Source organism: Vipera berus (assembly GCF_964194415.1).
Source record: "Vipera berus genome assembly, chromosome: 4".
Lineage (NCBI taxonomy): Eukaryota > Metazoa > Chordata > Lepidosauria > Squamata > Viperidae > Vipera > Vipera berus.
The window spans coordinates 110933993-110951219 of record NC_138206.1 but is presented as its reverse complement, the minus strand read 5'-3'; the positions used below and the strand labels follow the sequence as shown (position 1 = coordinate 110951219).

Below are 17227 nucleotides of genomic sequence, written 5' to 3'. Positions count from 1 at the left end.
TGTACAAAGAAGCAATGCCCCATCTGTGAGATGCAGGCAGCACACAAAACAACACACCCTCCGGTTCACAGAAAAACCTCTCTCCACGGAACCGGTCCCTGATGCCCAAAGGTTTGGGGACCTCTGAGCTAGGTAGTCAGTTGTCTGAGATGGTCTAGGACTAGGTCCTCCTGCCTGAGCAGGGGGCTGGACTAGAAGACCTCCAAGGTCTCCTCCAGCCCTATTCTATTCTTTCCTTCTTTCAAAACAAAGAATAAGCGAGGGGTCCTTGGTGCTCTCTGAGCTTGGTTCTTTTCTTGCAGGACCTTTCATTAGGCACTGGTGATGTTACCTTGTTTGGATAATGAGACGTCAGCAAGAAAACCTCAAGCTCTGACAGCACCAAGGTCCCCTCATTTTAGCCCTGAGCTACAAATATTCTCTTTTACTGGTACAAAGAATAGTCCGGCTTGGGTCCGGACTATCTAAGGGAACACCTGCTGCCGGCATCATCTTCCCATCGTCCTGTGCGCCCCCACAGGGAGGGCCTTCTCAGGGTACTGCCGGTTAATGAATGCCGGCGGGTTATTCCCAGGGGAAGGGCATTCTCTGTGGGTGTGCCTGCCCTATGGAACCAACTACCCACAGAACTTAGGACTGCCCCCAACCTTCGCTCATTTCGCCGGGACCTGAAAACTTGGCTCTTCGATCTGTTTGGTCCAGACTGAGGGGTTGTTAATTTAACTGGGTTTTAGATTTACTCTTGGGGCTTGAATTTAATTTGTTTTAATTGTTTTTAATTTTTTGTATTCATGGTTTTAACAGCCCTGTAAACCGCCCTGAGTCCTATGGGAATAGGGCGGTATACAAATCCAATAAAATAAATAAATAAATAAATAAATAAATAAATAAATAAATAAATAAATAAATAAATAAATAGATAAATAGTTTTCTGGGATCCAGATAGGGCAGAGAGACCTGGTTCTACATGAAAGCAGAACTGGGTGCCAGTCAGATGCCAGAAACGGAAACATTCACAAGGGAGAGGGGGAAAGAGAGAAAGAACATCTTAAAAGTTTCCATGGTTCAGTTTCCCAAGGAAGAAAGTTCAAAGCCAGACAGCAGAACAACATGGCCAGAGGAGACTATCAGGATGCTGAGTTGCATCTCTCCAGGGCCTTTGCAGGAACAACAGAGGACATTAGCATCATAAAGCAAGCTGTTAAATTAGCATAACAAACCCCTAATAATTAATTACTGCTAGTGCAGTTCAGCTCTGTATAGGAGACAAGAGACTAAATTTTAAGGGCTCATTTTGGCTAGAAATAGGCTGCCAGCTCAAGGTCAGATGATGCAGCTTCTCTGGTCCAGGGAAAAACTCCCTCAAATGGTTTTGGGTTGGACTTTTGCCCTTTTGTTTTCTTGCTTGCCTAATCATGGCTTATTGAACGTCCAGTGTCCTGACTAGGTTTAAGCTTAAATCTGTTCTCCCACCGATGGGATGGACGTTCTTGCATTCGTTGCATTTGGAGGCTGAACATGTTGCTGGCTTCTCCCTCGATTGGTCAGTGTATTGACTTGATGGTGAACTCTGTAACAGAATAACAATAACTTTGGCAAAGCTGGTCCCTCTTGGATCGGAGACTCCTTGGAATGAAAAGCCAGCCTAGACGGAATACACGTTATTCTCTTTAATACGTAGGGAGCTGCCATTGATAGACCCATTTTGAAAGGGGCTTTTGAAATGCGTGATTATGACTTTCGGCTCTGCGTTAGGGTTTTTGCATCGGTAGCCGTTCCGTCCCGCTTTTGAGAAGCATTGCAGCAAAATAATCAAAAACAATAAAGCAACGCAATCCTATCGCACTATTTTGCGGGGAGGGGAATAAACCCACACGGCAAAACACCCGCTTGCTGGCTTCTCAAGACTGCAAGGGTGCAAGAAGTTGCTGCTAAGAAGGTCACGAAACGCGGCTGGCCGGCCACAAGGTTTTCAAGGCTGGCTTGTTCCGTGTGTGTGTGTGTATCGATCGTGCTAAGCACTTCGCGGGCTCCCAACAGCTCCGGCAGAGCGCAGGATTGCGATCCCGGGAGCCCGAAGCGTCTCTCTGGGGGGGGGGGGGGGGGAAAGAAAAGCCAGCAGCCTCCCTCTGGGCTTCCTTAAAGCAGTTTTCCAGCGGGCTGAACTCTACTTCGAGGACCTGGGACGCGCCGTTTCTTTCGGATCTGGCCTCCGCTACGGCAAGATCAGGGCGCGAAGCCTCCGGGAAGCCCTCCGAGCTCGGGCCGGGAGCTTCCTCTCCGCCTCCCCCAAGGCCTAGGGGGGGATCCCGCAGGCCAAGCATCCCAGGCCGCCGCCTGCTCTCTCGCTTGGCACGGCTCCCGGGCGCCCAGAAGCGCAGGAGGAGACGGCAACCCCCAGCCCGAGGGATCCCAGCTGAGCGCTTGTGTGTGTGCGTGTGCGTGTGTGTGTGTGTAAAGCTTCCGAGGCCCAAAGGCGGCCCGGGATGGAAGGCCAAGCGGAAGGCCAAGCGGCGGGACCCAGCGCTCTCCTTCCCGCAGCCTGGCAGCGCCCGGCTCTCTGCCCACCCACCCCCGTGGAAGGTGGGCCTCGGCGCTGCTGCCTCCCAGCGGCCCGCCCTGCCCGATCCCGCTTCTCCCAGCCGAGGGCGGCCCGGCAGGCGGAGAAGGCGGCCCGCTGGCCCGAAGGGAGGAGCCGCTGCCCAGCACCGCGGGGAGGAGGTGGGGGTGGGTGGGTGGGTCGGCTCGCCTGGCAAGAGAGGGCGCTCTCGGGCCCGCCAGCCAGCCCCTACCCACCCACCCACCCCCCAATCCCCAGTATACGGGGCAGGGCGGCGTCGGGCGAGGCGGGGCGCCGGGCGGTCCGCCTTCTTGGGTGGAGGCGCTGAAATAGAGGCGGGCGGACACGCGCCCCGGGTCCGCCAGGAGGGAGGGCTCGGCCAGGTAGAGGAGCCCGATGCGCGGCGGCGGCGGCGGCAGCCAAGGCAGCAGCAGCAGCACCAGGAGGAGGAGGAGGAGGCGGAGGAGGCGGCAGAGGAGGCGGAGGGCGTGAGCCGCGCAGGGCGGGCCAGGCGCCTTCTTCCCGCAGAGCTGCCGCTGCCCGATGGCTACCCGGGTGTTGAGCATGAGCGCTCGCCTGGGGCCCGAGGAGCCCGTCTTCACGCAGCTCAAGCCGGTGTTGGGAAGCCGGGAAGGGCCGATCTTCGCCCCGCCGGCTCCAGAAGAGCTCAAGCCGCCGCCTCCACCGGCTCCTCAGCAGCCGCCCAGCGCTGCCCGGATGCCCGGCGAGGAGATGGTACAGGTGAGCGAAGCGCCCGCCCGTGGGGACTGGAGGCGGCGGCGGCGGCGGCGGCGGCTCTTGGACAGACTTCCCCGGGGCATGGGCAAAGGGCGGGTGGCGGCCCCCGGCCGCTGGGCTGCTTGGGTGTGTCCTGGCCTCGGCCGAGCTCGGGCTGGCTGGTGCTGGGTGGGGCAGGCAGGCAGGCGGGCGAGCGGAAAGGAAAGTGAAGGGAAGGAGAGGGAAGGGAAGGGAAAGGCAGGTTAGGGAAGGGAGGAAAGGAAAGGGAAGGGGAGGGAAGGGAAGGGAAAGGCAGGTTAGGGAAGGGAGGAAAGGAAAGGGAAGGAAAGGGAAGGGAAGGGGAGGGAAGGGAAGGGAAGGGAAAGGCAGGTTAGGGAAGGGAGGAAAGGGAAGGGAAGGGAAGGGAAGGGAAGGGAAGGGAAGGGAAGGGAAAGGCAGGTTAGGGAAGGGAGGAAAGGAAAGGAAAGGGAAGGGAAGGGAAGGGAAGGGAAGGGAAGGGAAGGGAGAGGCAGGTTAGGGAAGGGAGGAAAGGAAAGGAAAGGAAAGGAAAGGAAAGGTGGCCCCATCGGAGCGCCCCGGTCTTCCGCGGATTGCACGGGGCTCGGTCCGCTTTCCACGGGCCTGTCCCGATAAGGTCTCTGCGGGGGCCTCACCCGCTTAGCCAGCCGCTGTGCCGGCCGCTCTTTCCGAGGATAGCCGGACGGGGATTTCCGTCTGCCCCCCCCCCCCCACCACCACCTCCGCCCCAAGTCCCAGCCGCTTTCGGACCTGCGGGCACCTTTCCAGCGCGGCCGGGCGCTCCGCGGCTCCTCTTTCCGCACGTGGCCGTCCGCGCGGGGGAGCGGGCGGGCCGGGTTTCCCCTCGGCCCGGGGCCGGGTGCCTGCGTTGGCTTCCCCGGCTCGCTGCCCCTCCCTGCGGCGGGCGCGGGCGGGGAGAAGCGGCAGCTGCCACCTTGTGCCCGGCTCTGGCTAAAGCCAGGCGGAGCGGCCCGCGCTCGCCCACGCAGTCATTTTAGACGGGCCCCGGCGGGGGGGGGGGTGCGCTCGGGCGGCTGCCCTTTTTGGAAGAGGATTCCCCCGGCCAACCAAACAGCTGGCGAGGCTAAAGTGGGAAAGACGCAGAGCCGCCCGGGACGCCGGCTCCGCTCCCACTCGGGGCGCCCGTGGGGAAAGCTTCCCTCGGCTTTTGTTTTTTTGTGGGCAACCAGCCTCTCAAACGGTTGGGGATGAACGAACGGATGGAAAAGTCGCTGGGTCCCTAAGCTGGGAAGCGAAGAGGTGCTGGCTTGCCCGCGGTTTTTGTTGGACAACCCCCCGTCCGCCCCTATGAAGGTATAGGGAGAATCCCGGCTCGGGGAGGGCCGGAGACTTTCTTCTTCTCTCCCCCCCCACTTCCCCCCCCCTCCTCCCCAACAACAGCAGCTCCGCTGTTGTAAACGAGAGCGGCGGAAAGTCCGCGGACAAACCGCGGCTGGTCTCAGTTCGGACAGATTAATAATAATAATAATAATAATAATAATAATAATAATAATAATAATAATAATAATAATAATAATAATAATAATAATAATAATAATAATAATAATAATAATAATAATAATAATAATAATAATAATAATAATAGTAGAGTTGGAAGGGACCTTAGAGGTCATCTAGTCCAACCCCCTGCTAAGGCAGGAAACCCTATACCATTTCAGACAAATGGCTGTCCAGTCTCTTCTTAAAAACTTCCAGTGTTGGAGCATTCACAGCTTCTGGAGGCAGGTGGTTCCACTGGTTAATTGTTCTAACTGTCAGGAAGTTTCTTCTTAGTTCTAGGTCGCTTCTCTCCTTGACTAGTTGGAAGGGACCTTAGAGGTCATCTAGTCCAACCCCCTGCTCAGGCAGGAAACCCTATACCATTTCAGACAAATGGCTGTCCAGTCTCTTCTTAAAAACTTCCAGTGTTGGAGCATTCACCACTTCTGGAGGCAGGTGGTTCCACTGGTTAGTTGTTCTAACTGTCAGGAAGTTTCTCCTTAGTTCTAGGTCGCTTCTCTCCTTGACTAGTTGGAAGGGACCTTAGAGGTCATCTAGTCCAACCCCCTGCTAAGGCAGGAAACCCTATACCATTTCAGACAAATGGCTGTCCAGTCTCTTCTTAAAAACCTCCAGTGTTGGAGCATTCACCACCTCTGGAGGCAGGTTGTTCCACTGGTTAATTGTTCTAACTGTCAGGAAGTTTCTCCTTAGTTCTAGGTTGCTTCTCTCCTTGACTAGTTTCCATCCGTTGCTTCTTGTCCTGCTTTCAGGTGCTTTGGAGAATAGCGGCGATGAGCGGGCGGGCGAGCAGATTCGGGTCGGTGTGTGTGTTGAAGGGGGGGGGGGAAGCAGGCTTGGGGAACCGCGAGGAAGCCCTTTCCCAGCCCTGTCCCGGCTGTAACCCGGAGGGGATGCGGGGTTCCTTCCCGAGGGTAGAGGGCAGACATGGGGGTGGGGGGTGGGCCGTCCCGCGGCGCGCGATCGCTGCTTGGCTGGGGACGGGCTTGGCGCGGGTCGCCTGGCTGTCCCGGGAATCCCTGGATCCGCACAGGGTCGTTGAAGCCGGGTGTGTGTGTGTGTGTCTCCGAGGACAGGAATCTTCCCGGGGCAACGAGTGAGGTACGTGCGTGTGTGTGAGAGAATGTGAGTGTGAGTCAGTGAGTGTGCCAGCGGTGGGTGGCAGCCTCTGCCCTTCAAACGAAGGGAATGTAGAGACCCGCTGAAATCCGCCGTCTTCTGAAGCCTCCTGGTCAGGTCAGGTCAGGCTTTAGGATCGCTTCCACCCTTGCGCCTGCCCTCCATCTGGAAGTTGACGACCCCAAGCCCGCAAGTCTGAGAGGGAGGGAGGCGGTGGCGGCCTGCGAGTCCATTGCGGTGGGTGGGAAATTCTCGGGGAGAGCCTCGCCCGGGGACCAGCCTGGGCTAAAGCGAAAGCCTCCAGAAGATCTTGGTGGGACGCAGTGACGCCGGACCTAGGCACGGGCTTTAGTTCTCTCAAACCCCAAAATGTTCAGAGACTCGTAAGTCGCTTGTTTCACAAGATTTTCACCCCTGGCTGCTTGCGTCCTGTCCTCCCTGTGGGAAACGGTTGCCACCTTCTCTGTAAGACACCCTCCCCCCTATAAAAACTTACACAAAAGTAGCCCTACAATTTCCTATTTGATTTTTTTTTATTTCTTCTTTCCTTCTCAGCTATAAACCTTTTTTTTTGGGGGGGGGAGGGGAATGCATTTGAATGTTAGTAGCTGGGCTTCATAGTTGCATGTTGGTTTGAGCTCCGAGCTTGGCAAACTCATGTTGGTTTGAGTTTGCCAAGCTTGGAGCTCAAACCAACAACCCATAAACCGTTTTTGTCTGCCTGCCTGCCCCCCCCCCCTCTCTCTCTCTCATCTAAAAGGGATTTTAATTTTTGGGGCCATATTTAATTTAATTTTAACTTAATTTTATACTGTATTGTTTTTAAATTTTGCCCTGTAAACCGCCCTGAGTCCCTCAGGAATAGGGCGGTATACAAATTGAATAAATAAATAAATAAATAAATAATCTATCTTATCTATGTATCTATGTATCTATCTATCTATCTATCTATCTATCTATCTATCTATCTATCTATCATCTATCTATCTATCTATCTATCTATCTATCTATCTATCTATCTATCTATCTATCTATCTATCTATCAGGAGGGGGACAGCTTTAATGGCTTAAGATGCCAAAGAATCCAAGCCAGCAGAGTGTCTGCATTCTTGGAAGCCTTGATTTTTTTTAAAAAAAAAAATCCTCTAGATGAAATGTAGAAAATGGCATGCCGTGCTTTTTCATAACTAAATGCTTTGGCACCCAGTTGTATCACTTGCTATAATTAGCCTTCCAAGGTAATGTATCCAATAGTTTAATTTTCACTTTTGATTCTTGTACCAAACGGCTTTCAATAAGTTATTCTTATATGCCTCTTCTGGAAGGTGTAGTAGGAAAGTGAGGCGTGTCTGTGTCTGTCAAACGTGAGGTCCTCCTATCTCTACTTGCTTTTCTTAAAATAACTCAGTCAAAACTTTGTGTTTGGACTGGACGAAGGACCTGCTTTTTTGAGGAATGTTCTTGCAAACTTAACTCAAGACCTGAACGTTCTGGAAAGTGAGTCCTGCTGGTGAATTTTAATTTTAATCTCTGTTCCTGCTCAGGCCGCTAGGTTCTCAAGGTGGAGGCATCTTAATTCAGGAATAGGCTGGGGTTTCTTTGACTAGCCTCTGGGTGAATTTCCCCCCCATTCTTTGTACTTCTGGATCATGAAGACCGTCTCCTGGATTTAAATTTGAAGGTGGCTTTTCCAGGGTGTGGTGTACTTTGTAAGAAATCTCATCCTGGGCTCGATTTTTGCAATGTGTTGAGGTTTGTAATGATTCCAGGCTGTGAGCTTATCTCTTTCTCTTTGTTTCTCTTTTTGGCTGATTTTGTTCTCACCCAGACCCGATGCGAGATGGAGAAATATTTGACCCCCCAGCTTCCTCCCATGGCCCCCCTTGCCGAGCAAAAAAAGTACCGGCGGGACAGTGCCTCGGTGGTGGATCAGTTCTTCACCAACAGTGACGGGGTGCCTTATAGTGTCAACATGAACCTCTACCTGCCGGATCTGTCCCAGCTGAGGACGGGCCTCTTCAAGGCCCCCAGGGGCCCCGCTACCCACATCAAGACGGAGCCGGTTGGTGCCTTCAACCACCAGAGTGAGGCAGCTCCCGTGGCCCCCAACTCTGCCCAGGCGCTCCCCGAGTTTACGAGCATCTTCAGCCCCCACCAGGCGCCGGATGTGAACAGCCTCTTCATCAAGCAGGAGATGTCTGCCGCAGATCTGTGCCTCTCTGTGCCTCCGCCCCAGCAGGGCCAACTGTACCAGCTCCTCAGCTCTCCCGATTTAGACCTGCCCAATGCAGCGGGCCCCCACGCCACGGGCATGGACTCCCTTAGCAACGTCTCCCTGTCTTCCTCCATGACGGGCCTGAACACCCTCTCTCCAGCCATGGCCCAGACCCCCATGAAGCCGTTCCACGGGGTTCCTCCTTGCACATACGCTATGCCCAGCCAGTTTCTGCAGCAGCCAGCCACCTACTTCCCCCCATCGCCCCCAAGTTCAGAGCCTGGCAGCCCCGATCGGCAGGTGGAAATGATGCAGAATTTAACCCCGCCTCCGTCTTACGCTGCCACCATCGCTTCCAAGCTGGCCATCCACAATCCGACCTTGACCGCCAGCCTCCCCATGAATTCGCCCAGCATCCCGACGACCGTCAGATATAATCGTAGGAGTAACCCCGACTTGGAGAAGAGACGGATTCATTACTGTGACTACCCTGGTAAGCTTGAGGAAGGGGAACAGGACAAACTCTCCGAGAAACACAGGCCTGTTAGTAGCTAGCTTTTGCTTCCGGAAAGTCTTCCAAATGTTTTCTTTCTTTTCTGCAACATGGCAGCTGACCTGTCCTAATGTAGCCTTTGGCACGTTTGTTTCGAAAAGAGGGAAACGTTTAATAAAACAATGCACCTTAAGCGTATGCAAGGTTTGAACATAAGTGGAAGGCAATGTGGTAAGCCAGCGTTCCACATCTCACATCTGAACCTTCTCATGAGCTCATTGGCTGAGAATGATGGGAAGTGTAGTTCACTCACTAAGTTGGAGAAGACTTAACAGTCATAGCTGCTTGAAGTCGTAGCTACTTTTCTTCGTGTTTTTGAGCTCTGCTAGCAGCTTTTTCCCTGATTTAACTAGAGATAGGTTGAAATAAAGGACGAATGTTTTCCCAGGTAGATAGCAGATTCTGTTATGTGTTAATAACTGATTTTGCTGTTGAACACATAGCTTATAAAAGAAGTGGATAAAATGTGAGATGCGTAATTATGGGAACTAGAAGATTCCTGATTGATTAATTCAACTTGCATGTCTAGAATGGTAAATGTATTGAGTTGAAAATGTAGGTGTGGTTGATTGTGATTTGTGTGTATCATTAATAGCTCCCTTTTTGCTCTGGGTAAAAGCTAGACACTGGAATAAATTCCTTAAATATATTAGGGCCACCAATGAGAACTATCAGCAGCATTGCAGTTTTTTGGCGATTGTGACCGTTTTCTAGACATAAATGCACTTGACCCTTAATGTCTCTTTCTGATTTTTTATCTTAGGCTGCACTAAAGTCTACACGAAATCGTCCCATTTAAAAGCACACCTGCGAACTCACACTGGTATGTGTTGTTGTTGTTGGGTTGTTGTTTTTTGCTGGTTGTGATTTCACTATAAATATAAATTAGCCATCCTGTTTTTCTCTGCTCTGCTTGAAAAGGTTTAACTTGATCTGCTTGAAACGGAGAGTTATAAATCAGCCACGCTGGTTACTAAAATGAAGAAGGACCCTTTAAAGCTCTAGCAAATAAAGAGGGTGAATGTGAACAGTGAATAAATGCCCTCTTTGAGGCTCTATTACTTTCCACTCACCCTCCTCCACTCCAGCCCTTTCCAGCTGAATTATGCTGCCATTTAATGCATGCTGTCATTTTTTTTGGATGGAATCTCTGTGCATCAAGCCTTAGTTTAACTCCATTAAAACCGTGACACATGCTTAGGGTTATGCTGCAAATCTCAAAGGCCCTTATCCCCATTCATTTCATAAAATAATACATTTGGAAAAAGTTGATTTCCTGCCCAACAGCCTGCCTTCTTCTGCCTTCTGCTCAGTGGTAAGGCCTACATCAAATTAAATAAACGGTAAACATTTGTTTAAGTTCCGTTCCACGATAAGCTTGGCTTTCTTTCTCAAGCTGAATGACCAGACTTAGCATGCGATAAACTTGATAAGCCTGGTCTGAGATTGCACATACTGTCGACCAGGTATTGTGAGCTGGAAACTTAGCAGCTGTCTCCTCGTGAAGGTCCTTGTTTGGTGGAGGTTCCTAAAGCCAGGCCGTGTGGCCAGGCAGTTGATTCTGCATATATATGGGTTTTTCAGGGGTTATTGAGTCAGTCTGTAGGATAAAACACTTTTCAAAATAGATTGCCATTTGCTGGGGCTTTGCTGGACGTTCTTTTGTGTGGAAAACAAACCTGATTCAGCCTTGAAATATGAGGTTAGCTCAGCCAGGAGAAGCATCCGCCAGCTAACGATTCAGCACAGATTTGATATAACGGCTAAAATCATCTAAAAGGCTTTAAAACCTTTGCGCGATAACCCTGACATTTTGTTTTGGTGGCAAAGCAATTCTGAATTGTCCGAACGGCTTGGTTGCTGCGGTTTATAAAATGTTGGGCTTGCAGTTGAAATGGCTCCCTTCACCCTTCTTGTTAAAGAGCAGAATCTGGTTTTTAAATGGGGGAAAAAAAAAGATCTGAGCTTCATCTGTGGAACAAGGGCCCGTATTCAACGTTTGCTCATTGTGGAATGACTGAAATATCTCCGGGCAAAAAGAGTTACTATGGAAATCCAAGTTTTGATAAACGAAGCCCGTTCTTTCTCAAAAGAACCAACGCAGAGAGAAAAGGTTAACGGCAACAGTCATAAAGCAAGTTTTCCTAATGGTAGGCAAAGGTTGCCGAGCCTCAGTTCTCACCCGGGATGGGAAATTTTATTCATCTAGGCTTGCCTCTCTTTGCTGGGTAGTTTCATGGGATTGCTGTTGAAAATTTGGGATTATTCATCCTCAGGTTGAATAACCCTGACAACTCAAAACTGCTGTGGCATCAGGTTCCTGAAGTTGAATAATCCCAAATATATATTCAGGTTGAATAATCCTCAGGTATTCCCCCTGAGCATAGATTTCTGGTGACACCCAGCGAAACATAAAGCGGTCTTGTTGTTCTTTGGCACAACCTTACTTGCTTGGGCTCAGCATGGCTTGCAGACGAGGCCGGTCTGAGTTCAGTAAACCATAGTTTGTTTGTTTGTTTATACAATGTATTGGCTGCCCACCACATGGTAACTCTGGGCGTCTTACAATGTTATGGTTAAAAATACCAAAGTCACTGATCTGTGTGGGCTGTTCATTCTTGTCTCGCATGAGTTGTCCAAGAGAAATCTTTTGCTTCCCTGTTATGCCCAAATGAGCAACTTCCGTCAATGTGTAAGGAGGACTAAGAACGTCTCCCTGAAAAAATATATGGGAGAGCGAAGGTACCTCGGGCTTCTGTTTAACTTGCCTTCTGCAAGGAGCAGTTGTACCTGGGCTTCTTTGCTTGTTGGAGGCTTCTAGAATTTGAGAAAAGATTTTGTCCTACCCTCCAGGGCAACAACAGGGCTGAAACTACAATCTTTGCCACCATGACTCTAGCCCTGATGCCAGAATTACACGTGGGAAACTTACACATATCTCGTTTTTGCCGGACTGCAGATCCCATCATCTCTCACCCAGAGAGCCCTGTGGTTTTGGGACAGGAACAATTTCATAAGAGGCATGCCCGGAACCAAATGCTTCTACAAGTGTTTCCTTACCCGTGGTTACTATAAATATTTGGGTGCAAAACGTAGTAACCTTTTTCTAAACTTGAAAAGTTGTGTAATGCGCTCTAGAAAACCTTGTTTAAAGAGTTGGCTAAAAATAAATAAAAGGGTTGGGTTGTTCGGGCAGCCTGGTAGACTAACTGTTGGAATGTTAAAATGCCTTATTTCCCCACCCCCACCCCCGATTCATTTTAAATCATGCATTAATTTTAAAGAGCAGGTAGTCCTTGAGCTATGACCATCGTAAGGATTGGAAAATTGGTTGTTAAGTGGCACAGCTATTACGTGAGGCATCACGTAAATTTTGCACCTGATTTTGCAGCCTTTTTTGCCATGGTTTTTGAACGAATCACCGCGGTAAGTAAGACATCTCATTGACTTTGCCTTGCCAGAAGATGGCTGGGAAACTTGCAAATGATGATCACTGGATGTTGCAACCATCATAAAAAGATGCCAGTTGCCAAACATCGTAAGAGAACTTGGTGATGTTTGTCAATGCAAGGACTGGCTGTAAAAAAATTCCTCAGTGCCATCTTAACTTCAAAGGCTCGCTAAACAAATAGTCATAATTTGAGGACTATCTGTAACCCAAAACAGAAATGTTCAATTCCAGAAGAAAGCTATGACTGAGCTGATACTTTGTGTAAAAAAACTATTTCGTTCAAGTCTGGCTTTTAAAAGCAAGCCATAGTCTCTCTTCTTCTTCTTCTTCTTCTTCCCCCCCCACATCTAGTCCAATAAGCCAAACATTTTGATTTGCAAATTATTACGGCTCTGTAGACTCTACGCCCAAATCCACCTGCATTATAGGTTAGGTATGTGTGAATCCTGCCTCTTTGCTGTATAGTTTTTGTCTTCAGGGTGTGGCTGCAGTAACAATAATTTGCATAGTCGTGCTCTCACTGACCTGGGCTTTTGATGGCAATGATAGATTTAATAATAAAGGAGAATATTTGTAGCTCAAGGTTGAATATAAGGGCTCCTGGATGCTCTGAGCTTGGTTGTTTTCTTGCAGACATTTCATTACCAAACTAGGTAACATCATCAGCGTTAGTACTAGTCCTGATGATGATGTTATCTAGTTTGGATATTGAAACATCTGCAAGAAAACAACCAATCTCGGAGAGCACCAAGGACACCCCCCTCCCCCCAGTGATAAAAATCTGTTTGCCCAAATGCACTCCCATTCCCAAGGAGAATTATCACACAGAAAAGGATGTTTTCTAGGAGAGAATCTCAGCTTTCAGAATAAAGCTTGGTTTTAACCGATTCTACCAAGGGCCAATTTGTCCAGCATACGTGCTTGGCTTAACTCATTTTTCTTTCTTTCTTTCTTTCTTTCTTTCTTTCTTAACAGGGGTTCTTAATGAACCTTGCAACTTGAAAGCTTTAATAAATGTAGGTCATGAAATACAGGTTATTAAAGTTTTGTGTGATACTCTTTCCAATCTCCCCCGAGGGCTTTCGCAAACCTGTTTATCCGGCTCAACCTGTTCTGTAGTATCTGTGGAGGTCCATGTGTAGTTCTCGGTCTTCCGAACAATTCCTCTTAAACCTACTGTTATCCGCCCTTCTTGGCAACCTGTCATTTTTTTGGGTTCTTTTTCTTTTCTTTTCTTTCTTTTTTTTTTAAGAAAAAAAAAAGAATTAAGTCTGCAGCCTTGACTGAAGACGTGTTTGGAAGTTGAAACGGAAAGTGTGCTGCCTTCTTTGTATTAGCAATCCTGCCCCCCCTCCCTCATGGTATTTATTTAGGAACCTGTCTCCACCTGAATACCATTCAGGGACCTTAATGGCATTCCTTTGCACGAAGAAAGGCTGAAGGGCCGAGCGGTTGGGGGTGGAGTTGGGGAGCAGGCGGGCAGGGCGAGGGGGGCTGCAGAAACGGAGGACCCAGGCAGGTTGGCACCTTGCTTGGCTGGTTGGTGATGGTGGTGGCAAGGACGGGCTTTGAGATGGCAGCCTTCTGCATCGAGGCAAGCAGGACTGCAGATGTTGGGAGCTAGTTTCTGTTTCTGCTCCTCAGAAACTTAAGCTCCTGGGTGTAGCAACTAATGCCTTATCAATAATAATAATAATAATAATAATAAATATAATAATAATAATAATAATAATAATAATAATAATAATTATAATAATAAATATAATAATAATAATAATAAATATAATAATAATAAATTATTAATAATAAATTAATAATAACAACAATAACAATAACAAAACAATAACAATAATGTAGTAGTAGTAGTAATAGTATATATAATAAGCTTTTTATTGTTTTTTTTCTTCCTCTACATCAGACATGTCAAACACAAGGCCCGGGGGTCAGATGCAGCCCGCAAAGTGGTTTCATGTGGCCCGTGAAGCCATCCTGGAAACAGTGAGGGAACGGCACCCACTGCCATGGCCCTGGCCCAGAGACCCTCCTTCCGCCAGAGACCCTCAGATCTGTCCCACTCCTGCCCAGGTCCCCATAGGCACCTTAATGCGTAGGCCATACGCACTCTAGCCACGCCCACCCAGTAGGCCACGCCCACCCTGGCCACACCCAACCGGCCCCCTGAGGGCAACCGCAATGCTGATGCGGCCCTCAGTGAAATTGAGTTTGACACCCCTGCTCTACATGCATATGTTAGTTTTTCAAACAGCGTGTGATCTGGGTTCGTAAAACGCTAATACATAATCAAGTCCTACTCATTGGTTCTCTCTTCTAGCCATTTGTAGAATTGATTCCAGCTTTGGTAATATTCTGTTTCTTCTTTATCTTTCCGTCTCATAGTTAATCTGTCCATCTCCGCGCATTCCAGTATCTTTTTTTTTATTACTTCTTCTTCTGAGGGTATTCGTTCATTCTTCCAACATTGCACATAGCTTATTCTTGCTGCGGTTGTAATATTTAGAACCAAATATAACTTTTGCTTATTAATCTTTTCTGATACTATACCTAATAAAAAAACAGGATTAGTAATAATAATAGTAATAGTAATAATAGTAATAAAGTTGGAAGGGACCTTGGAGGTCATCTAGTCCAACCCCCTGCTCAGGCAGGAAACCCTATACCATTTCAGACAAATGGCTGTCCAGTCTCTTCTTAAAAACTCCCAGAATTGGAGCATTCACCACTTCTGGATGCAGGTTGCTCCACTGGTTAGTTGTTCTAACTGTCAGGAAGTTTCTCCTTAGTTCTAGGTTGCTTCTCTCTTTGGTTAGTTTCCATCCATTGCTTCTTGTGCCGCCTTCAGGTGCTTTGGAGAATAGCTTGACTCCCTCTTCTTTGGGGCCGCCCCGAGATACTGGAAGACTGCTATCATGTCCCCCCTCGTCCTTCTCTTCATTAAAGTAGAGATGCCCAATTCCAGCAACCGTTCCTGAAGCCGCCCTGAGTCTTCGGAGAAGGGCGGGATATAAATGGAATTAAAATAAATTTAAAATAAAATTAATATGTTTTAGCCTCCAGTCCCCTAATCATCTTTATTGCTCTTCTCTGGACTCTTTCCAATGCAACTACAGGAGACAAGCTATGCCATTAATTGTTCTTATCAGGAAGTTTCTCCTTAGTTCTAGGTTGCTTCTCTCCTTGATTAGTTTCCCTCCGTTGCTTCTTGCCCTGCCTTCAGGGGCTTTGGAGAAGAGCTTGACTCCCTCTTCTTTGGGGCAGCCCCTAAGATACTGGAACACTGCTATCATGTCACCCCTGGTCCTTCTCTTCATTGAACTAGCTAGACATACCCAATTCCAGCAGCCGTCCCTTATATGTTTTAGCCTCCAGTCCCCTGATGTAATTTCACTCTGATTCTTCGGCCGTTCTCTAGGAGAAGGGATTACATCTCCCCTCATCCTCAGCCAGCAGAATTGTGGAGGGTGACGGGCATCCATCAGCATCTCTGATAGAGGGCTCCAGACTGGGAAGGGCTGAGTAAGAAATTTGGTTTTGGAATCAGGTCATCAGAGAAGGAAGTTGAATTTTGGCGGCATCTTGAGTGGGACCGTTGGGGAACTATGGTGTGTTTCTAAAAAGTGTTTCCACTGGAGCAAATACATTTTCTTGTCCAAAAACTGGTCTCTTTAACTAAGGCAATGGAGGGTGAGAGCTATGGCTTCACCCTGGCTCAGAAATAGCAGGGCTTGGCCAGATGCAGAAATAATAATAAGCCTTTATTGTCAAAGTACAACATGTGTACATTGACCCAGAGTTGTGGTTTGTTTAACCCTGGTTTGAAGTCAGACTTCCTTGAATCCCTTACAAGCTAAGGTAAAGCCTACGAGATCTTAGCGTGCCAGGTAAGCCAGCCATTGTGCACCTTTTGCATGACTCTTGGGCTTGAAGCTTTCAATAAAAACCCCAAATCCCCACTGAGACCCAGAAGGTAAGAATGCAAAGGTTCAGGTGCTCCATTCTCACCTTTGCAAGCAACAGCCTTTCATTAAGAGCCACGAACTGCTAAAAGAAGGTCAGCTGGAAAGAGAATAGAAATTGAATCGGAAATTGTTATTATTTTGATTGGTCGCAAAGTCAGCCAGATGCTTAGATTGGATTGGGCTGTTTTTATCTACTTATTGAGTTCTTCTTCTTCTTATTTAAATGTCTGTGCCACCCAATTCCCAGCAAAACACAGAGTGCTGCTTTTTTAACCTGCCTGCCTAAGTTATGGGACACACTGCTCCCCACCCCATCGATGTATTTTAAAAAAAACCAAAAAACTAGGTTGGAACCTTGGTCCAGACAAGTTGACGGTTAAGCCCACAATCACCGGTAGCTGGTTTACTACATTCAAATAAGTCACCTCATGGCTTAGTGGCGCTCTGGATGATACATTAGCCTTTCCGAACATCTTATCCTCAATTTTGAAGTAGGCTTTTTTTTTTTTAAAAAAAGAATTTTAAAGTGTCCATGTGAAGCAATTAAGGTTAGGAAGTGCCTGCTTTACCTGAAATCGTCTCTTGCGGGATCCAAGCTGGGTCTGTCACCAGGACCAGAAGTTTAGTCTTCCTTAGGGATGGGCTCTAGCAGAGTCCAAAAGTTCAGAAGACTAAATGTCTGGTCCTGATGACTGACCCATCTTGGATCCTGCAACATTATCCTGAGACATGTATATTTGCCTTCCTTCTTCATTTCTTCTCCCATTTCTTTCTCCTCCCAAATTCTTATCTGATGTTCTGGATCAGGGACTGGTTTTCCCTCCCAGAGTCTTTGACCACGTGCTTGGCCATTAATGGTTGCCCATTTGAAGCCAGAAGCTCTTCTGGTGTCTCTTTGTGGACCTCAGTTGGAAAACTGAAGCCTTGAGTACTTCCAAGAGATGTGGAATTCCTTGAAATGAGACGCAAACTATTCTAAAGCTATTGCCTGTGGTTCTGTATTAAGCTGCATGATGTAAAGCAAGGGTCTTCAAACTCGGCCCTTTTATGACTCATGGACTTCAACTCCCAGAAT

General features: G+C 48.4%; 1 protein-coding gene across 1 annotated transcript in view; it reads left to right on the top strand.

Annotated features, from left to right (window-relative positions):
* The first annotated feature begins 3039 nt into the window (after window positions 1-3039).
* The window catches only part of KLF5 (KLF transcription factor 5), a 32320-nt gene continuing 18132 nt past the window's right edge, over window positions 3040-17227 (top strand). The window contains exons 1-3 of the mRNA XM_081326855.1: window positions 3040-3301; window positions 7785-8664; window positions 9488-9547. Of these exons, the coding sequence (XP_081182981.1) occupies window positions 3104-3301; window positions 7785-8664; window positions 9488-9547 (1138 nt within the window). The 5' untranslated portion in view covers window positions 3040-3103. The remainder of the gene's footprint in view (window positions 3302-7784; window positions 8665-9487; window positions 9548-17227) is intronic.